Below are 23,006 nucleotides of genomic sequence, written 5' to 3'. Positions count from 1 at the left end.
GGGCAGCACTCCCAGTTCGGAGTGAAGCAAGGTGACATGGCATCTGCTCTGTCAGCGGGGCTCCCAGCCCTGCGCGGCTGCCGAAGAGACATCCTCACTCTTAGCAAACAATCCTAGGCTTTATGATATTTCAGTTGGTTTTCAGCGTTTTCTCAATGAAAGCCCTGCAGCAGGGAGAAGGTATATATATATATATATATATATATGTATGTGTACATGTGTACATCTATCAGAAATCATGAGGGAAAGCAGAAATGCCAAACGGGACATCAGAGCACTCTTTTTCTAGACCTGTGAGAGCTGCCAGAGGGGCACTGACGCTTTACCAACTAGAAGTCAGAGCTGCTCTTTAGTGAAAGGTGTGGATTTGACCAAGGCACTATGAACACTTGGTGAGCCTGGCTACTGCAGCACATGAGGATTCCATGTGAGCACTATCACCTATGCCACCGTAGCACATGGGCTGGCAATGCCAAGTCTGCACCCTGTGCTAATGGAGTGCCCTGACTACTGGGCTTCTGGCAGCAGAGCTGAACACCTGCCCTGCTCCGGCTGAACATGGAACAATGTTGTCCATCATGTGGTCAGATCCTCAAGCAACGTAAACTGATAGCGTAAACTGTGCAGCTATACTCAGCTTTTATCATTTGGTGAAATGCACACATGGCTCCTTAGTATCAGCTTGTATTTAAGGGAATAATTCCAAGAACTGGTGTTCTCCATCCAAGAGAATGATCCAGTAAAACAGCTGTGTTCATCAAGAATAAAAGAGCTGCTGGTAACAAGGAAAAGTAATTGCAGAATGGAAGAAAGCTCTCTCTGCAGCTAACCTCTAGCTCCTTACAATAAGCAGTGAAAATGATAATAAATGTTATCATATTCAAGGTTCGATGCAAACCTAATCTTCTCCCCAAAGTCTACTCTTTTATTACATTAAAAGAGAAAGAATAAAGCAGAGAATGAAAAAAATGTTGCTGGATCATCATAAATATTGTAAGAGATTCATATTCCCTGGAGCAAGTACCTAGCTTGATAGTCACCCCCTTGAAACTTAGTATTTCTGATTGAATTTCTCTCCCATTGTGAAAAGAAGGAAACTCAATGTTATTTCCAGCCTTTCGGTATCTTCCTGCTAAGGAGAACCTGCAGTTCAATAACCTGCAAGCCCATAGTAGGAAATTGGATGTATATGGGACAGAGTTTAGGACACCATTACCACCATTAATCCTTAATACTTTAAAAGGATGCCAAAAACCAAACCCAGAATGAGACCAAAAGGATCTTAATAATTCTTTGAGAATTACTGTTTCCAGCAGGACTCTGGAAACACTGAAAAATACAGGAAAGCATCAACACACTGCATTTCCATTAGTATTTGTAGGGATACAGCTGCACCCAAAAAGGTAGAGATGGGGGAAAAGGATTGAAAAACATTTGAAGGAAAAGGTCTCAGCTTCTAGAAGTAATAAACCAGGATGTTGTGCTCAGGGCAAGGTCCTGATGACCATCTGGGATGAACAGGTTTTTCATCCAAGCCCCTGCAAAGTGCTGTAAAGGTAACCTGTCCAGCTTCTCCCCAGATGTGGGACAATGGCATATTAAAGATTTTCCTAAATGATCAACATAATATTGGGAATTTTTGCTGAGTTCCCTTTTTGTTTCCATCTGGCTTCACTCCACTTCTGTTTTCCCTAATTGTCTCCTCCAGCAGACATGAACATAAATGCCTGCACAATGTGGGCTTCTTGCTGAATATTATCTAAGGAACAAAGCAGCTACAAATTATGAAGGGCAGCATTAAGGGTAATTAACCTGCCAGCATGCTGAAGATACAGGGCCCACACAGCCAATTGCTGCATCAGCCATATGATAGCAAAACTGTCTACAATCCTGTAAGTTTCCTTCCTTTCTTGGACAGCTGGGAGCTTTTGAACTGCTTGAGGGCTAGTGAAGCATCCCAGCTTAGTCTTGGAACATTACAAATTGTGTAGGAAAGACTATTTGTTGGAAGGAAGCTTTAGAGTTTAGAGGGTGATGTTAAATGAGGAAGAAACCAGAAAGTCAGGAAGACATGCATGTGATGTACTACTGAGAAAATGAAAGTAATGAGTGCAGGATGAACACGAAGTAACCACTGTGAATCACAGAATAAAAGCGTAGAAATAGGGGCAAAAGATCAATCGCTCCTGTATCTACTACACCCTGTGGAAGTTTTGCTATAGATCTTTGCATCTGCACATTCACAACCCCCCTGGCTCAGGCTGGTACTGGGCATAATAGCAGGACATCCATTCAAAGCTACTGTGCTACTGCATATAAAATTCCAAAATAGAGACTGTAACCTCAACACAACCACTGATTTCTGCTCACAGTTCACTGCTTCTACCCAGGATGCTTAAGATTGTGGCCCAGGCTATCAATCCCCTGCTTTAACCGCTAGATCACGCATGCTGGCAAAGCTCCCAGCAAAGGCAGCAGGTCAGTATCTGATTTTTGCTGGCCTCTTCTGGAAAAGCCATGGGAGGTTGCTTCAGATTAATTCTGTTCCTTGCAGCTCTTAGTTAAACAGGCTGATGCTGGGTTGACTGCACAGAAGCAGGGGGAAAGAGGCTTTTGTAGTATAACAATGCTGTGTGCTGATGTGCAGTGGGCAATTATGTAACCAATGCTAAATCTTTCTATAATTAGAACAAGCACCTAGTTAGAGTGATCAGAGCTCTTTTGTGTGAGCCTGCACGGGGTACAAAAAAAAGAGCTTGGCTAGAAAGAAAGATGCTGGCTTGATTTCCCTTTCCCTTTCAACTGATGAATAAATTAAATCTCAGATTACCCCAAATTGCTGTGAAAGACTAAAAACAAAAAGCACTTCCTTTTCATTCTTGTTGAAGACATTTGCATCCCAGGTGTGAAACTCATGAAATGCAGAAACAAACCCAAAGACTCAGGCCTCTGTCCCAAGCACCGGAGCAGGAGGACCAGCCAGACTGCCTGAAGAGAGGGTCAGCATCAGCCTTTTTTACTGAAAATGAACCTCTTTTTTGGATTTGCTTTGATGAAGAATATGACAAGATATCTAGAAGGTCTCATTTATACCAGACATTCCTCACATACAGGAGAAGACACAGGAAAAGAGATCAAAACAGTCCCAGAAAGGTGATCCTACAATTCTGTGGACTAAGAGAACCAGCTTAAGGAAACATGAAAAGGTATAGGGAGAAATTGCTGTCAGTGCAGTGGGAAGGAAGAATAGCTTGACCCAGCAGGTCCTTCTTTATTCTTCTGGTCTGTCCTGCCACTTTGTGGATGGTCAGCAACACGAATGTTGAGGCAGATCCATCTTCTGCAGCTATAAACAAGTTCAGCTCTTACAGTGACTTTAACAATGCTAATTCATACAAGTTGGAGATCTGGCTGGTGGGATCTCTGCTGCTACAGATCTGTACTTCTGAAATATTCTGATTATTTTCTGGTTAGTTCAGGTCACCAGAAGAAATATTACAAATACCTCTGTATAAAGGTTGACCGATGTGCAAATCAACATGGAAGACAGGAAGCAAAACAATGTGCCTGGAGATAATTCCAGAAGATAGTTTAACATAGTCCCACAGGTCTCCTGCTTGGCCCAACCCACCCACGTTCTTGGTCCCGCTTTAAATGGAGACTGGCAGGTTTTGCCTTTAGATCAGCAATGGAAAGCTCAGAGCTGACTCTGGAAGCCATTCAATTTTAGAATAGTCTCTTCTTACAAATAATACTGTAAAGAAACAACATTTGAGTAAGGCAAAATGTTTCTTGACAGAAACATGCCCATTGCCCCAAGTCATTCAGTCCCTTCAAGGCAGTAGTGACTGAAGTCTGAGTGTGACAACAGAAAGTGATGTTCTACTTTCCATAGCTGTGCTTTAGGTGACCTGCAAAATCTGCTTCTACTAGTATTTTGAGAAGCCTTTGCTCAACTTTATTGCCCAATATCCATATAGACAATTGCACACCACCTCCATACATCTCTTACAATTTCTACTGGCAAAAAAAAAAATACTATTTAGTTTGTTTGCTAAAGCTACTGGTGGCTAAAGGATATTCCACTTTTTCTTGCAGGTTGTTGGGAAGTGTAACTGGCCCACCATGTCCTGTGTGAAAAGATGATGTTTATCAACCAGAAGTGGGATGCTTCCAAAACATTTGCAAAACACCCAGGAGTCTGGAAGGTATTACAGAAGCACAAGAAATAATTTCTGCCTATCTGAGAAAGTTTAATTTTCTACAAAGAACAACAAGTAATAGAAATTAAACCAGCCTCCCTTTCAGTCATTCCAGAGAATACAGACAGAGCTCAGAGAAATGAAAGATTTTTACAAAAGCACTAACAGACCTTCTGATCTTCTTCCCCCAGCTATAATTATTCCTTCTGAATGCTGCCTGTAACCCCTAAGGGAGTGTGAAGTGCAGGGGTTGCTGATGTGGCTGAACTTTTCCATCTAGGTAAATCTCTTCTTTTTCATTGTTTAGCATCTTACCTGTGGCATAATTTATCCCTTGAGTTAAGAAGTGTCATCTATTTTGATCATTTCTATCTCACAATGTGCAGTGTCTGTTAGGCATACAGATATCTGATATTCTATTACTTTGTGTTGTCATATTCATTTGTTACAAGATATTTCATGAACCATTTAATTCTGTATTTGCAAATGTGAAAAGTGCTGAAGTAGATAAAAATGGTGCAGAGGATTTAACAGCCTAAATCTACCCCAAAAGACTCCTTGGAATGCATCAGAAATACATTCTCAAAACCAGTTGTGGTATTCTCATCAAACTAAAAACATCCCTGCTGGCAGCCATGCCAAGGATTAAGTCCTCTGCAGAGCCTGAACTCCTTACTCACCATACAGAGGATCAATTTCGCATGATCATTTTGTGGAAAAAGGATGTACGTGGAAACCTGCTAGCATTAATGTCCAGAAATGTTAAGCAAAAAATACCGTAGTAAAAAAAAAAAAAAAAAAGGAAATAATCCTTTCTTAGAGACAGATTTATATCTAGGGGAATGTGTTCAATGATCTCAGAACCATTCCTTGCCTAATGTTTCTTTTTATCAAAGCTCTACCAGAGCAGGCATCTCTGAACCATTACCAGGTCCGCTTCAGATAAAGTACAGAATGAGGAGATACATGAAGATGCACACAACTGATCAGTTCAGAAGAGAATATTAATTTTTGTCTGATGCTGTATATATTGTGGGACATTGTTTCACCTCTGTGTTCCTGTATGGGCCTGTATGGTTGCTCACACTTGCCCAAAGCAGATCATGTAACGGTGGAAGCATCTCTTCCCAAGAAACTTCAGCTTTGATTAGAATATAACAAAAGATTGAAAAGTGAGCACCTCCCACAGTTTCCCAAAGGTTTATCACTCTCAGTATTAAGTATTTCTGCCTAATTTCTTGTTGGAATTTCCCTAATTTCCACTTCCAGTCACTGGTTCTTGTTTTGCCTTCCTCTGTGAGATGAAAGTGCACATTCAAGTCTTGTATTTCTAACTTCTATAGGTACACGTACTGGATAGTCAGATCACTTCTCAATCTTTGTGCAATGAGCAAACAGTACAAAATGTTTTCATTTGCTCACTTGGATAATTTCTCCTTGTGATTGACAGTAAGTACAGAAAAATTGAGTTCACCTTATTTTAACCTGGCAATTTAACATTTACCTTTTCAAACTTCACCACAAAACAAGCTTACTTACTGTATTTCCCCTACACTTCCAATTAACACTAACCTTATGTTTGTAGTCTTCTAAGCCTCTTCTGTCTTCCAGCGTTGTTTTAGAAACTGCAACGTCACAACAACATAGAGTCCATCTAGAGTTCACCATGTTCCTGCTCCTACATCCATGGGCTGCACAAGGCTTTTTGTGACTTCACAGAACCAGAAATTCATGCTAAGCTGCTTCTCTCTCAGGTCAGATTCAATGATAACTATGTAAATTATTTATTTCTTTGCTCTGGTGGCTAAACTAATATAAAAAATAAATAGTTTTCTCATTTCAAGAAGAAAATATAAAAAAGACCCAACCCAAAACCAAACAAAAAACCCAACACCAAACCAAAACCAACCCCCCCAAAGAAACCCAAACAAAAAAACCAAAACAAATGAACAACAACAACAAAACCAAACAAAAAAACCCACACAAAACATTTTTGACCAGTCAAACCTTATACGTAAGCATTTTCTAGGTTTGATATGTGATAGGCAATGCAGAGCAGGGGCAAGAAGTTATCACAGCTGGATTAGAAGCACATGCATAAAATAACAACTGATATGCTCACAGAGCCATATGATTGAATAAGCTTGCATAGCCCCTTCTTACCATATGGTCCACTCTGTCCAGTGCTAAGAGCCTCATGTATTCACAAATTTGAAATTAGCCAAATCTGACACCAAAATTAAACCACAGAAAATGGTTCAAGGGGAAGAAAATAACGTATTAAAAAGAACCAGTGTTGCTTATAGCCAGACACCTATAAATATCTGCAAGCACAAACAGCTCAGTACCCATAAAAAGAAAGTGACTGCACGCTTCTCAAAACGGGCTGGGAAACTGAGGAAACCAAAGGAGCATCTCCCTAATGCAGGAGCTGAAGCAGACTGCTCATCTACAATGTTACCTTCTAAACAACAATTGTGTATTGTGGTTGTCATATAAACTGTTGCAAAATATCTCCAAAAGATGTCTATTTGACATATACCATTAAATAATGCATCACAGCAAAGGAAGAAGGAGAAATGTCAAAGTAGGAGGAAAAAAGATTTTTTTTAGCTGAGAGTAGACTAACCACTGGAGAGAAACCCTGGCAACTTCCAATGGTGATAGGAGGCTCCTGAATCAGGAGGCAATATTGCAAGATGTGACAAAAGCAATTCTGTTGCTAAATGACTGACAGAAATGGGTAGGAGAGATGACAGATGAGTTTTGCTCAGAAAAATTATTGATAAACGATATATGCCAAAGTCCTGTATCTTTAGCTTTGTCTGAAGTGCCGTAAGAGGCCAGCTGTCTTGCAGAAACAGGGAAGTATCTGTCATTCAAAGAAATGATGACAGAGCTGCTGTCATCACAGTGCAAAGTCGAAGTCTGATTCTTGCTGGAGATGACAGGAGTTTTGGCATAGAAAGACTGCAACAGGGCTGTCCCTACCTTACTTCAAATCTCTCACATCCTAGAAATTGTAGCAGATTAACTAGTCTGCCCTGCAGATTATAAAATGGCCAGTCAGGCAAAACAGCTAGAAGACTGCAAGGCAGACATTTAGTCTGCCTTCTAGTCTTCCTGCCTCTGTATGGTTTGTTTCTAATAGACTCTTTCTTAACCATTTTACCCTTTTCTTCTCTGGCCAGCTGTTTCTCTTCTAGATAAACTATACTTAGCAGGATGGGACTCTTTGCTCTTTGATTCACTAGAGAGCAGTTACTAAATAACTGAATTCCTTTGATTTTATATAGTACTACTTCAACACAAAGAGGAACTTACCCATGTAAAGCTGCATCTACTACTAGTTCCCATCTACTATAACTCCCTGAGAAGTTTTGGTTTTTTTTCCCTGTTCTGCATTTTAACTATAGAGTGTATCCCTTGGCTTAACTTAAAAAACCCCTTTTATGTAACATATGGATGCCCATTATACCTAGACAGTAAACTGGCATTTAATAGGTAAGTTTTTATTTTAAATCAATACATTTTACACCCCTTTTCCATCTCCCTTCTCTCTCATGTCCTGATATCTAAGTAGCAGATAGCAGAATAAATAAATTAATATTCCAGTCCATTTGCTCTGTATTTTCTGCTTTTTACTTGGACATGTTCAGCTGGATGAGCTGTAAAGTTACTGAACTTGGTGGTAACTATCTGAATAGACAGGATGTCTGGAAATAAATAAAAAGAAGATACTGTATTGAGAAACCCTTTTCTCATTTTTTCTTCCAGTTGTACCTCAGGGATCTATATGCTCATTTTTCTGGCACAGCATTGTTGGGATTGCACCATTTCCATGGGTACATCTCCTCCGCCCTAGTTTGCCGAGGCTAGCAGTGGGACAGATGCAGTACAGGAGACACCCCGCATGCGGCTGGGGAGTTGTTGACCGTGGCCGTCTGGCGGCAGATGCGGGCCCGGTATTCAGTCCGTGATGGGCTGCGGCACACCCCGCAGTATCCCCGAGACGCACCCGCCCGGGCAGTACTATCCTCTAAAATACTCTGCGCCCTGAAGGCAGCAAATGCCACGCTGAGCTGAGCTAGGGCCGTGCCGAGCCGAGCCGGGCCGAGCCGAGCCGAGCCGAGCCGGGCCGGGCCGGGCCGGGCCGAGCCGAGCCGGGCCGTGCCGGGCCGAGCCGGGCCGGGCCGAGCCGAGCCGTGCCGAGCCGAGCCGTGCCGAGCCGAGCCGAGCCGTGCCGAGCCGTGCCGGGCCGAGCCGGGCCGTGCCGAGCCGAGCCGTGCCGAGCCGTGCCGAGCCGTGCCGGGCCGAGCCGGGCCGTGCCGAGCCGTGCCGAGCCGGGCCGGGCCGAGCCGAGGGTCCCTCGCGCACAGCCCGTACCTCAGCACCGCCACCCACCCGCGCTACGGCCGCAGAGAAACGACATCTCCCAGAAGACCTTGCGGCCGGTCCACACGAGCACCACCCATCACGCAGACAACTACCAATTACGCGCTGAGGGGTGCGGCGCATGCGCAGTTGCTGTCACTGCCCCTTCCCCGCGGCCTGGCTCCCGAGAAGACGACAGAGGCGGTAAAATGGCGCTCACCAGGTACGTTTGTAGGCCTGGCAGGCTGCTTTTCTTGGCTTACCTGTGGCTTTCTGTCGCTGTGCGAGGTCCCGGCCGATGGGAGTAGGCCGCGCTAGGGATGTTTGCTGCAGGAAAGCTGTCTGTCCTGGGTAGTGGATCCGCTGGCCGGAGAGGAGACTGGGCCGCGGCTGGAGGGAGAGAGACGAGGGCCGGGCCGGGCCGGAGCTGGGGGGAGCTGCCCTACCCTTTTTTGCTCAGCTCTGCCCTGCTCTGGGAGGGGGTGTTCGGCGCTGCCGTTGGTGGTTCTGGGTTCTGCCTTCTCTGCGGGGAGAGGGAACTCCTCCGCCCCGGGTGGGGGTGGTGGCATCCGTGCGGATTTTGGGGAGGTGTCCGTACCGTGAGTGAGGGCGGGAGGTCTTTGTTACAAGCTGCTGCATCTCTCGCAAGGCTCAGGAGTGCAGCCTTCGAGGCTGCCCTGGAATGTAGGCTTTCTCCGGGGTGGACACTTACTTAATCAACACGTAAAAGGGCTCCGTAGTCTAGGTGAGGTGAAAATGGGAAGTCAAGAAACTGGGGTTCGACTTCTTGGCTTTGGCCAAGAGCTATCTGTAGTTAAGTGGGGGTGTTGTTGATAAACCTCTTTGGTGGTGTTTGCCTTGAGAAGAAGGAAGGGGGAGTCGTTGGGACTAGGGGCGTGACTTCTTTTTCTGCTTGGTAGTGATGGGAACAATACACAGTTGCATGTGGCATTCTTGTTGGAGAATGGGTACTGTCATACTCCTGTTTGAACATTATGTGAACATGGATGGATTTGTTCTTGCCCCTGTCAGGGGGGTTGGAAGTAGATGATCTTAAGGTCCTTTCCAACCCTAACTATTCTAAGATTCTGTTCAGTATTAGTTTTTATAGAAACCTTACGGAATGCTGAGAGAGCATGTATTGCTTTTGCCCCTGTAATCTCAGAAGTTACTGCCTCAAGTTTATGAGTGGAATTCTCAAGTTTCGTAAATTGTTTTGTAATTTTCATAGTATGATTGTAGATAAAGTAGTAGATTGAAGCATAGTTGAGTGTCGCTGAGTGAAATTATGAATTAACTTGTTATGTTTGTCTTTTCTTTGGTGTCTGTCTGCAAATACACAGTTTTTTGCCAGCTCCAACCCAGCTGTCTCAAGATCAGCTAGAACTAGAAGAACGAGCAAGAGCTCAAAGATCCAGGCAAACTGCTCTAGTCTCGTCACGAAGAGAACCTCCCCCATATGGTTACCGGAAGGGATGGATACCACGGGTGCTAGAGGTAGTTATTTAAATTCACCGTATAGTAATGTGTTTCCATGGGGGGAAGAGAAGTATTTTCTGGAGTAGAAGTAAATTCTGAGCATCTTGAATGTACTGTAGAGTTGTGTATAGCCTTACCATGTGCAGCATTTCCATCCAGACGGCTCAAAATATTTTCTTGGGTTGAGGGAAGTTGTTCCAATTCACCAGATTGCTTAAAACATTTGATGGTACACAGGATGTTACAAGGATCCTTCCCTTCAGACATTGTTGTGTTGTAATATGGAAATAGATCCTTAGTCCTTTCAGTCTACAATCTATGAATGCAAGGATCCTCTTGAGAAAGGCATCTGTATTGTTCCTCTGTTTGTTAAAAACATGTTCCAGTTAATATCTGGAATAACTGAACATGTTTACATCATAGGAGAGAACATTCGTGTATTCTGTTCCTGGTGTAACAAAAGCTGCTTTTGGGGGAGAAAATTATTAAGAGTTGGAAGGGAACTTAAAAAATTGTCAGATACTCATTGTTAAGTATGTCACTGGCAAAAGGGTTTTGGATGATGTATTTAGCTGTAATCCTTACCAGTTTAACATAACTTAAAGTGGAAGTGTTAAAAGATAGAAAGGAAAATGCAGATCTATAGCTCTGATTAGAAAACTGTTTTCATTCCATTTTTCCACTGTGAGCCAGTAGATAAGGCAGCTTCAAACAGTGGTTTCCTAAAAGAAAACAATTTTATATGTATAACATTTAGTAAAGTATATGATGTTAAAAAATATACCTTCATTATGCCCAATGTAGGGTCCCCTTCTTACACTGCTGGTTACTAAAGGTAATATTTTAGTGCTTTTTCTTTCTAAATGTTAGCAAAAGAACTTCTTAAGCAGTCAGGTGGTGAAGGTTTTCAGAAAGTTTCCAGCACCACTGGGTCACAAAGTGATACACATCTTGGGAAGACTGTTAAGGACTTCTTTCTGCCTCATAACCAAATGCAGAGTGGTAGATGTTTCCAAAGCATAACTTTTCTCCAGTAATCGTGGAATGTCATTGTTGGAAAAAACAAAATCTGTTCTTCATAGATCGAGAGTTACGCAAAAAAAAATTTAGGAATGACTGACTTCTGTTCTGGCTGATACTTCAGTATTGATTCTGTAACTAGTTGTTGAAGGTGGGACATCCACTGGAAGACTTTAAATAACTGAAGCTGTGTGTCAGTGAACACTGAAAGATGGCACAAGCATGTTCTTCATTGGAAGGAAGTGTTCTGCTAGTTCATTCCAGCCTCGGTCCATGCTCTCGGTTGCAGTGGTATTAACTATTTGCTCATGTGGTGAGCATGGGGCAAGATCAGTCTAAGCATGATACCCATTCTTCTTTGATTTGGTTGGTTACGAGACTCCACATAAGCAGTGCCATTCCGACAGAGGAAGGGGGAAATGCTCATGTTCCTTTACGCAAATGCATCCTCTGAAGAACTGCATTTGAGACTGTAGCCTGCAAATGTTTTATGAATAGTACCAATTCTGTGTGCATCTTCAGTGTTAGTGAGTCAGGATGGTCTGCTTTAAGAGGTCCTTGGTTACCTGTTCATTAAATGCTTTTACAGCAACACATTGAACAAGAGAGGAAGTAAACTTTAAGAATATTAGGATATTGGGTGCTGGGCCAGTTTTCAGTGTATTCACACATCACTGTAAGGAAACGGGATAGCTTGGCATTCATACCATTATAAAACTATGAGCTACAGGCTTTGAAAACAATGGAAAGCTTTTTTAACATCTTCATTATGGTGTGAAAAACAAATAACCAGTAGAAATTTTCATCAAAAAAGCTGCTTTTGTAGTTTTAGTATTTCCACGATTTCTTTATTGTAGAAAGCACATATTTGAAGTTCTGATTAATAACTTGCATGTAAATTAAATATTTAATCATTTATTGTCTGTAGCAAAGCAGTGCCTGCACATTCTAGTCAGTGATACAGGCTTTTGCTCTGCACAAGGAATAATTACTGCAAGATGTCTGTGCACTTTGGTGTCTTTCACCAAGTGTAAGTTAAAATCAGTCCACTCTTTTGTTGAATTTCCCACCCCTGCAGATGTTATGCCATGTTTTTGTTTTTCAGTCACTCACTACTTTTTCTTGTGTGTAGGATTTTGGAGATGGGGGTGCTTTCCCAGAAATTCATGTGGCACAATATCCATTGGATATGGGCCGAAAGAAGAAAATGTCCAATGCTTTGGCTATTCAGGTGGATGCAGAAGGAAAAATAAAGTACGATGCAATTGCCCGACAAGGACAATCAAAGGACAAGGTAATATTTCTTCAAATACATAGGCAGTATACCTGGAAAAGTTGTATGTGCACATTGCATGCACTTCAATTCGTTGGTCTGCTATTAGCTAAATGGATTGTGTCATGTTATGGAGTAATTTCTGATGGGCATGAGCATTTTGACTGGGATCACTGTGTCATTGTCTCTGTTACATAATTAGAAGTAATTAAAAGGCAACGCAAAAATGGCAAGAGCCTCTACGCAAAACTGACTTGATGGCTTAGCAGGTTTTGTTAGAGAGCTTTCCAGTGAAAGCAAGAAAGCGAAAACAGGCCTTATGACAGGCACCCTCATTTCAGTGTGTAGAGAGAGGGAATAAAAAAGACAGTTAAGCTTTCAGAGTACCACACCTTGCGTCTTACTAATTTAACATTTGATGTTTGTGGCTGTTTTCAGTATTGTTGGGTGCTTTGGTTTTTGTATATTCTTGGGGTTTTGGTTTGTTTTTTTTGTTTTTTTATTGCAGAAGAAAGTATTTCCAGGGGATATACTCCAAAACTTTTGTGCTAAGTTCAGTGATGGCAAGATTCTCATCAAGTTTAATGGGAACCACTGTTAATCTTTCTTTTGTCATCTCTTTGCGATTACACTTTACTTTGAAGTCCTAACTAGTATTGTAGGAGACCAGGTACTTGGGTCTCCTAAGCCTACTTTGAGGGGAGTATTTCTGTCTGCCTTTCCAAATGTAACAAAGCAGACTACAGTAAATATTTAATTCCTTTAAGCCTGTGTTGCAGGCTGGAAAACTGCTGAGGTTCAACCAGTTGTATGACCAGCTGCTTGTTACAGCAAGCATCTCCTGAAAAAAATAGGTAACCCAAAGAAAATCTAAAAAAAGGGATGACTATAAAGGTTAGTTTAGTTAATAGGTATGAGTAGTTGTTTTGAACATACTTTGACTTCTGCTGTAATTTAGGGTGCCTTGAAAAGCTTATAGGTATGTAGTATACCCCAAGTCTTACTGCAGATGAGGAAAGGGGAAAACCTGTGAAACAAAAGAAAAACAAAGGGTGAACTTTACCTCTCAAACAAACAAGAAAAAAACCTCAAGAAAACTAAGAAGAAATAGGGTGAGCAGTCTAAGAATATCAGGGGAAATCTTACTGTTTTAACAAACCGTTTATTGTTTTAAATTGATCCTACAGTTGCCAAAGTTGCAGAAAGACAATACCAGTAGGATTTTGTAGTTAAGTCTCTGCCCTGCGGAGAAGGACTTGGGGGTGTTGGTTGATGAGAAAGTGAACATGAGCTGGCTTCAGTGTGCGCTTGCAGCCCAGAAAGCCAACCGTATCCTGGGCTGCATCAAAAGGAGTGTGGCCAGAAGGTCGAAGGAGGTGATCCTGCCCCTCTGCTCTTGTGAGACCTCACTTGGAGTACTGTGTGCAGTTCTGGTGTCCTCTACATAAAAAGGGCATGGAACTGTTGGAACAAGTCCAGAGGACTACGAGGATGATCAGGGGACTGGAGCATATCCTATATGAAGACAGGCTGAGAAAGCTGGGGCTGTTCAGCCTGGAGAAGGCTGTGTGGAGACCTTATAGCAGCCTTCCAGTGTCTGAAGGGGGGGCTATAGGGATGCTCGGAATGGACTTCATTAGGGACTGTAGTGATAGGACAAGGGGTAATGGGTTAAAACTTAAACAGGGGAAGTTAAGATTGGATATAAGGAAGAAATTCTTTACTGTGAGGGTGCTGAGGCACTGGAATAGGTTGCCCAGGGAAGTTATGAATGCTCCATCCCTGGTGATGTTCAAGGCCAGACTGGACAGCGCCTTGGGTGAGATGGTTTAGTGTGAGGTGTCCCTGCCCATGGCAGGGGGGTTGGAACTAGATGGTCTTAAGGTCCTTTCCAACCCTGACTGTTCTGTGATTCTACGTGTCGCATCTTGTATATCCCTATCCTGTGCATCATACGTTACTTTGAAAAAAATGAATTCATATCAGGCTCCATGCTGTCATGTGGTAGAATGTGGTCATACTGAACAGAAGCAACAGCAGTGGCATGGCTTTCATTGAGGGGACTCTCACTGGGGTTCAGTCACACTTTACATAGTGTCTTGAATTTGTCAAGATGAAGGTGCTGAGAAGTTAATTACATTTAAATAATTTTGTGACTGAGTGTTTGATACTTGATAACTAAATAGAAATATGACTTTTCCCAAAGCATAAAAACTAATTTGGAGCAGATAAGTAGATAAGAAGTAATAATGACACTGATTTTGGGGGAAGCTGTAGGGCAAATTAGAAGGAAAAAAAGTAGTGTTGTTAAACCCTTATTTTTACAACTTGTCAAATGCATCTTTTCTTGTAGGATCAGATTTAACTTGCAAATAATAGAACTGTTCAGATTGGGATCTAATTATATTTGAAAAGGAACTAGAAATTATAATAGACTTCAGGCAAAAATAAGTAGTCTTTTTCTGTGCCTTATTTAGTTCAGAGTTAGGAAAATAGTTAGAACAAGTGAAGTTAAATTTAAGAGATTAACATTTTTTGATTCATGAAGATGTGTACCATCATTCATTATCTTCCCATATGGCATCTATGAAGAAGCAGTAGTATTCTTACTTGGTAGCCATGCTTACTCTGTATGGAAGAGATGTGTGGCTTTTCCGAAACTGGGCTCTGTAGAACTGGAATTAGGGTTTCATAAATCTGAGCTTGGTCAGCTTGGTTCTGGTTGCATGCAGCTGGATGAAAGTGCAGAGAGTAAAGATTAAGTGTTGTGATTCAAGGGGAAGTAAAACGGGGAAATTTAGATATGTGAAACAATTTCACTGAAAGAAGCAGAACTTCTATTGCTTGATCTGTTTTGCAGAAGAAGATACTGGCAGATGTGTCACAGGGAGCAGTTCTTCAGATATCTGTGTTGAATAATGTGTAATATTTCTTGTAAGAAAGAACTTTCTAATAGTAGAGTGTCAATAGGATTACATAGAGAAGTTTTATCATCCTGAGAGCTGCAGTCACAATTCAGATATTTCTTCAGTCTTAATACCTAGAGCTAAGAGAAACAGGTACTTAGCAGCCTGCCAGAAATGAGATGGGGTTTATGATCCTAGTGTATGAGCTACTGGTTTGGTCTGAGTTAAGAAGCAAATTTTGGTTTTCCTACAGCTTAATGATTTTCAAAGTTGAATTTAGTGTTCTGCCTTCTTGTAGAGGCAGCAGTTCCATCACCCGGTCCCTCTATCTAGATGGCTTGTCAGCAGCTTGTACTATTGCAGTGGTTCATCTCTCTTGCATCTGGCCTCTTACATATTTAAAAAATAGTTGCTTCAGAGAATTTAACTTGAAAAATGCTGACATGAATGAGATAGTGTGACAAGCCTCGTGTTTGGGGCTGGCAGAAAGTCTGCTAGACATAAAATGCTGGATAACATTGACAAATCTGAATGCGTGACCGTATGGATCCAACGATGGAGTTCCATCTGGTTGTCCAGATGAAAGATTTCCAGCACAGCTATGTGGTTAGCTCTTGAGTTGCTGTAGATTCTTCCAATACTTTCTCTATTCACATTACTAGAAGCCAGGCTAAAATAATGCATCAATATTGATATATTTTTGGCAAGATTGATGCCCTGTCCCCCTATTAGGAAAATAAGGACACATGATTGCTTCCTGTATTTTTTATTAAGACAGAAGAGAGTGAAGTCAAGGAATGGAACTGTTAGCTCAGGTACTTCTTTTTTAGAGAAAAGATGATTTTTCTGTGCAGGAGTTGGATTTCTTATTTGTGGCTTTGGCGTAGATGTTAAAGGAGGACAAAAAAAAAAATCTTACCTATAGTTTTTTGTCGGGATAGTGAACTCAGTTGAAATATTTACAGGAGAGTAGTTCAATTGTTGAAGGAGCTCATGTCACAGCAGTGGAGCAGGTAAAGAGAACATGAATAGAAGTGATCAAAAGTGGCTTATAAAAGTTTTATAATGTGTTTGCATTTGTAGCAGAGCTTGGTTTGAGAACTCATCATCAATTTTTTTTCCCTGGTGTGTGTGCCAGACTTAGAGGCAGGTAATTGTGGTGACTACTGAAATGTTATATGCTTCCTTTGGAGAAACTGTTCTTTGACAAGAAAGGAATTAATTCTGCAATGCTTGGCAGTAACTTCTTGATTTACACATAGGATTGATGAGCGTGGTACAGGGCTGCAGTGGATATACAGAATAAAATATTGAAGGGAGGAACTTATAGGTTACAAATTAAGAAATTTCTGTCAAGTCGCTTGTATGCGTCAGGTGTCTTGTTAAACCCTGAATGTGATTGATGTCTAAATGCTACCATGAGCTAGTGTCTTAGACAACTAGTTAGGTAAGGTTGTTCTCTTTGTGATGGCAGTGCCATGCAGATTTCTAATGGCTTCTGATTAAGGCTGCGCCAGCCAGAGGGGGAATCGTGTAGCTGCACCAAAAATTGAGCATTTAATTTCTGCATAGGAGAAAATTCTGCTTTTTAGTAGCAATCAAAATGAAATATTTGAAACAGCTTCCTTTTAAATTTGATAGATGGTAAATGGTAGTGGATGGGCATAGTACAGTATCACAGTCTCCCCTTTATCTTAGATTATTAAAATGTTTCAGCATTACTGTTAAGGTAAATATCTAGAAAAACAGCAAGTGCAACATCTTTATCTGCCTGCCTATATCACCTCAAAAAAGGACTCAGTTTAGAACATGCAAGTGCATCAAGTTTTTGATGGAAACAAATTTATGTATTTTCAGGCTAGTTTAATCTATGCTATGCAGCTTGCCATTTGTATGCAATACTTCAGGGTTTAAATAGTTCATGTAGTTCATTTGTGCCTCAGTGTATTGTAGTTTTTAGAGCACCTCTTAGACTTAATCTTATTTTCCTTTTTCTTCTGGGATGCTCCAAGCTCTTTCAGCATACTTTGTTCTTCATGCAGTAAGTCTTGGACTTAGAGTTAATTACCTTAGAGGAAGGCTGCTCTTCAGATGTCCTTCATTCAGGATCTGAGAAGTTGGGATATTATTGATACTAATTCAAAGGATTAAAATTGTAGGAGTGAAGGTTGAGAAGCAGTCAGTGGCTTTTGTATGACAAATTAATGCTGAGGCTAAATGTCAGTTTTATAGTTGGAAATGCACTCTGTAATGAACTTGAAATAATAGTTGTAATGACTTTTAACCATTTGAACTAAGACTTTTTGATGTTATTTTGTTGGAGAAATGTGAAGCATTAATGAGATATTTATATTTTTTTTTCCTGTAGTCATCTAATAGTGTCCTTTCCCTGAACTTAAAATTGAGGCTTAAAGCTACTGACCAGTTAACTTCCTGTTGTTTGAAGACTGAAGTCCCTATGTAAGGGAAAGTGTCAAAGAAAGATATCTCAAGTGGGGTTGTTTGGTTTTGTTTTGTTTTTTTGTTTTAAGAACACAGCAAGCATAATGAAAAAGCTAGGTGCTGAAAACTTGTATCATATTCTTAATCCTTGAAAACAGAAGTACAAATGTGATATTTTTTTGTTTGTATCTATCTTGGGGACCCTGAAAAAGGAAAAGAGTAAGAAAGGGAAGCAGGAAACTGCTGTCTAATCCCAGCTCTGAGAGTGATGTATAGTTAATCACATTGCTTCTTCAGTTATTACATCAGTAAAATGGGGTTCAGAGTATATTGTTGGTTTATGGGAGTCATTGAAGAATATGTAAATATAATACATTTTAAATTGTATACAAGTTTTAATTAGTATCTAAAGTATAATCTAGGTCTGAAACATTTCCTTTAATATACATACATTTATTCCTGTTCGCCAGCACTAATAAAATATAATGTCTTCCAGGTTATTTACAGCAAATACACAGATCTTGTGCCAAAAGAGGTCATGAATGTGGATGATCCTGAACTGCAAAGACCAGATGAGGAGGCAATTAGAGAGGTATTATATGCACTGATGTGCCTAGTTGTCAGTGGTCTGTTGTATGTCTTGCACATGTGATGAGGTACATACTGTGGTGCTTTTGTCTTCAGATAACAGAGAAAACCAGAGCAGCCTTGGAGAAATCAGTCTCCCAAAAAGTTGCAGCAGCCATGCCAGTTCGAGCAGCTGACAAACTAGCTCCTGCACAGTACATTCGGTATGTAGTGGTGGGGTGTGTGTAGGATGTTGTTGCATATAAAATTGGTTAAAACTGGGATGTTCTTTGTATTTCTGAGAACAGAAATTCATTTTGAATTCTGTTTTTCTGGAAGTAATATGAAACTGACTTACATATTTCAGATTAACCCACTAATGATAATGTAGTTTGAAGTGTATTAAAATATATGTCACTTTGTGGAGGGGTTATTTTAGCAACAAAATAGATTTGTCAGGGAGCACTATTAATGATGCAGCCCTGAAAACAACATCTTTACTGGGAGTCTCAAGCCGAGATAAGGCATGTAACAAAGTTCTTGCCTCATATAAAATGAGCAATTGGAAAGAATTGGAATTACTAGGAGACTGATACTCATTTATGACAATTTTCTGCTTGCAAACACAAAAATTCCATGGCAGGCTTAGACTCGGCCTGAGGTGAATTCCGAAAAAAGTAATTGAAGAGGTTGTTAATAACTTGTAAGTAATCACCAGGGATTCACAGACATAGGTAAAGAGTACAATAATATGCTCTTTGTACTCTGTTAGGTTGTTTTTTCTACTTTGGAATTTAGATTGAAACAGAAGAATATGGGGAGATACATTCTGCATTCAGTCCAGTAGCTTCTGTATAATTACCTGCTCCTGGCATTCATAGTGCAAAGTCTTAAAACTGGTGTGGATAAGATGAAAATGCAGCTAGAGCAGTGAACTGAGTAAAAACAAAGGTGGGCAAGGAATATCTAGTTGTGTGCAGAGGACTGAGCACTTTGGTTTTATTCAGGTACACACCATCCCAGCAAGGCGTTGCATTCAACTCTGGAGCAAAACAAAGAGTCATTCGGATGGTGGAAATGCAGAAGGACCCTATGGAGCCCCCAAGATTCAAGTAACTATTCAAAATGTGTTCACTGCAAATAAAAGATTCTGTAGTGTATTTCCTTACAACATGGTGATTGTAAACGTTTTCTTAATTGTTCAGAATTAACAAGAAGATTCCGCGTGGACCACCTTCTCCTCCAGCACCTGTAATGCACTCTCCTAGTAGAAAGGTATGAAATGCCATAGCTGTTCTCAGTTTTGAACTCTAGATGGGTTCATAAATTCTACTTTGATCTAGTTCATTTCTGTGCACCTTCTCCTTACTGTTTTGTGTGATGTTAAGTGATAAACTTAGTGCCTGGTGCAGACTGTTGTTTGTGAATGTGTTTGTGAGGTTTTGGTTAGTTTGTGGGGTTTTTGGTTGTGGGTTTGGTTTTGAGGTTTGGTTCTCTTTGTTTTGGTGGGGGCAAGCAGCTCTGTTCCTACCTATCTGTCAAAGGTTGAGTAGATTTCTCATATATTTTATGCAGGGATATGTTGCTGGATGTTTTCATGGCAAGGACGAGTTGACTGAGGTTTCGGCCTTGGTACACTGATGCTGCTTTTATACAATGCTATCAAGCTGATCCTCAATAATACTAACTTGCATTACTGAAGATTAGCTCCTTCTGAGAGATGAGTGTAGTGTTGGTTCATCAGTTAACAAGCTGACTGGGAGTTATGGCCTGTGTGACGGAAGTCTAAGAGGATAGCTGGAAAGCTGTCATGACTTTATGCAATGTTAGCAAAGTTACAGAGCAGAAATGAGCATCTTACTGCTATTAAGAAGAGCTGGGGGGGTTTGTAGCAGTGTCCTCAACTTTGTACTCTAATTTATTTCAGTAGTTTCATTAGGTGCCTTTGAGAAAGAGAACAGTATTTCCTTTTGCTATAAATCTAAAGATGACTTTGCTTCTTCTCTTAATCAGATGACTGTGAAAGAGCAGCAAGAGTGGAAAATTCCTCCATGCATTTCAAACTGGAAAAACGCAAAGGTAATTAAGTTTTCATAAGTTTATCTTTCTAGTGTTGCACCCTGCTGGCAGACTTCTGTGAGTGATCTAAGTTTGAACAATACTGGTTTTAAACCTGTAGAGTTAGGTAAACTGGCGTCCATCATGGAGAACACATTCACAACTCAGGCTTTTTTTCTCTTTGGCATATATGGGTTGTCAGATTGAGTGCAGAGTATAGTACAGGATTATAGACCTGAGAATACATTACTTTATGGCAGAGATTAGGTATTTTGAGAGGGAGAAAAATGGCATTAGTTAAAATCTTCATCATAGTACAGTGTGTGGAGTCTGAAATCGAAATCTCTGGAGCTTGCAAAATAAATCCACTTAAACTGAAAAAGGGTAATCCATAGAGAAGCAAGCATGTTTCTTCTTAATAATGCAGTCCAAATTTCTGAGGAGTTCTCAGTGTTGTATTCTTTCACTAATTAATTCCCATCACTTAGCTTAGCTATTTTTATTCCTTGTTTGAGAAGGTATGTGCTGTCCCTTCGATTTTTGTCAGTAAGTTTATTTTCAGAGAGAAGGGATAACTTTTAAGTTGCTGCCATAACCAGTCTAACAGCTCTCAAACTTACCAAGCTGGTGTCATGAGGCATCCTCTTCAAATGGAGGAAGGAAAAGCTGTATGTTTGGATGTTACTTTTTTTCCTACCCCAACACAGTTGTATAACTGGGGCTGATGCTAATGAATAGATGAAATTCTAGGTTACAGATGCTAAAAACAAAGCAAAATTTTGTAGAGCTCACTACAGAATCTTAAAATTATCATCTATAAATAAATTTGAGTTCAGCTTTTGAAAGCAAGTTGGCATTTAGTGCCTCTTTTGCTGGCAGTCTTGCCCCATGATTTCTCATTTTGAATCAGCCTAACCCCTTAACAGGTATGAAGACAGTTTAGTAGAGTTTTCAATCACAAATGATAAAATAGCTTAGAGACTGGGAAAGTTATTGTTTGTAGTTGTTAACACAGAGCAAAGAGTGGACATAATGATTGAAAACTGTTATTTTACTAACATGTGACTTGAAGGGAAATTGTGATTCAGATTTGGGGGAAATGTGGAATTGGAGCAAAGCTTAATATTATCTGGAATGACTTATTAATTACGTGGTATGAAGTAAATATGAAAGAGGTCCATTGAGGCATATTAATGGTGGGCTGTTTGATGTGTGGTTTTGTTTTCTTATACAGTAAATGTAATAATGTCTGTTATTGGAAATAATGTTGGTTTCCGTTATTAACTGTCTCTGTTTCCACTGTAGGGTTACACCATTCCACTAGATAAGCGTCTGGCTGCAGATGGCAGAGGATTGCAGACTGTTCATATTAATGAAAACTTTGCCAAGCTTGCTGAGGCTCTCTATATAGCTGACAGAAAGGTCAGGTTGTTGTTTAAATGTTCTGTTCCATGTGGTTTTACCTTCTTTTTATGTTTTATTTTCTTGGGAAAATCAATTGTGAATAGGCTTTTATGTCTTAAGGTAGCCAAGAAGCAGGACAAAAAGTGTTATCCCCATTATCTTTGAATGGCTCAGTGTGGCTGAAATTATTGGAGATCATGGGTCTTGTTTCTCAGCTCTGTCTGTTGTGGCTCTCTGGGTTTGAATTTCCTCTTTGTGGCTTGATTCCTGTCCTCTTTGCTGGTTAAATCCATGACACAAGATCTGCTGCATCCCAGGTGCTAGCTTTCTGTCTTTATAACTTTGTCATATGTGTGCAGGCTCGTGAGGCAGTAGAGATGCGTGCCCAGGTGGAGAGGAAGATGGCTCAGAAAGAAAAGGAGAAACATGAGGAAAAGCTCCGAGAAATGGCTCAGAAGGCCAGGGAGAGAAGAGCAGGGATCAAAACCCATGTTGAAAAAGGTACGTTTATTATTAAGATGCTGTGGGGTGTTTTAGCACTCTCCGAAGTGTGGGTTTGGAGAAATAACCTGAGAACTTATAATACCTAAGTATCAACTGTTAATTGAGCATGACATTGGTTCTTAATGTCTTTACTTGATCAGCCAGGGAATTTTCTTAATTCACTGGCTGGTTTGATGGAATCTGGATTTGAACCTTGCAGCAGCATGTTGGTGTATGCAAGTTTGGGACATTGTTGAGAATTTCAGTTGTTAATGGATCAGTGCAAGTACTGGCTTTCATAGCTAGCCTAAAGTATCGGGTTTTTATTTAGAAAAAGCTTGTTGCAGAAGAAGAGCAGTGTGCCAGGTCAAGGGAAGTAATAATTTGCTTGTTAGACTGTCTCTGGAATAGTGGGTGCAGTTATAGGTCCCAGGTACAAACTGCGGTTGGATAGGCTGGAGTTCAGTGGAGGGCCATCAGAATGGCCAGGGGGCTACAGTGTCTCCCTAGTCAGGAGATGCGGAGAGAATGAAGCTTGTTCTGACAGAAACTGTGGGTTTGGGAGCACCAAATTGGAGGTTTCCCCTGTCTACAAGGAGATCATCAGGGCTCTTCACTAAGAATGAGACAGGAATCAAAAGTTGAAGCAGGAGGTTCCAGCTGTGTGTGAGGAGAAAACTTTCACCATGAGGACAAGCAGCAGTGGAGCAGGTTGCCAAGGGAGACTGTCACTCTGTATCCTTGGAGCTTTTCCTCACCTGAGTGGGAAAAGACCTGAGCAGCTTGGTTTGAATCCAG

The 23,006-nt window shown here is 40.9% G+C and overlaps 1 protein-coding gene across 1 annotated transcript in view; it reads left to right on the top strand.

Annotated features, from left to right (window-relative positions):
• The first annotated feature begins 8,679 nt into the window (after positions 1 to 8,679).
• SNW1 (SNW domain containing 1) overlaps positions 8,680 to 23,006 on the top strand; it is a 17,787-nt gene continuing 3,460 nt past the window's right edge. The window contains exons 1-10 of the mRNA XM_061367476.1: positions 8,680 to 8,799; positions 9,920 to 10,073; positions 12,208 to 12,369; positions 18,193 to 18,288; positions 18,381 to 18,487; positions 19,271 to 19,375; positions 19,469 to 19,538; positions 20,277 to 20,342; positions 21,627 to 21,743; positions 22,085 to 22,226. Coding sequence (XP_061223460.1) covers positions 8,786 to 8,799; positions 9,920 to 10,073; positions 12,208 to 12,369; positions 18,193 to 18,288; positions 18,381 to 18,487; positions 19,271 to 19,375; positions 19,469 to 19,538; positions 20,277 to 20,342; positions 21,627 to 21,743; positions 22,085 to 22,226 — 1,033 coding nt within the window. The 5' untranslated portion in view covers positions 8,680 to 8,785. The remainder of the gene's footprint in view (positions 8,800 to 9,919; positions 10,074 to 12,207; positions 12,370 to 18,192; positions 18,289 to 18,380; positions 18,488 to 19,270; positions 19,376 to 19,468; positions 19,539 to 20,276; positions 20,343 to 21,626; positions 21,744 to 22,084; positions 22,227 to 23,006) is intronic.

Source organism: Neopsephotus bourkii, unplaced genomic scaffold, assembly GCF_033783945.1.
Source record: "Neopsephotus bourkii isolate Nb327-2 ecotype Australia unplaced genomic scaffold, CSIRO-AGI_Nbou_v1 NB_1376, whole genome shotgun sequence".
Lineage (NCBI taxonomy): Eukaryota > Metazoa > Chordata > Aves > Psittaciformes > Psittacidae > Neopsephotus > Neopsephotus bourkii.
Note: the sequence above shows the minus strand (reverse complement) of the source record. Positions and strands in the feature narration are given on the sequence as shown.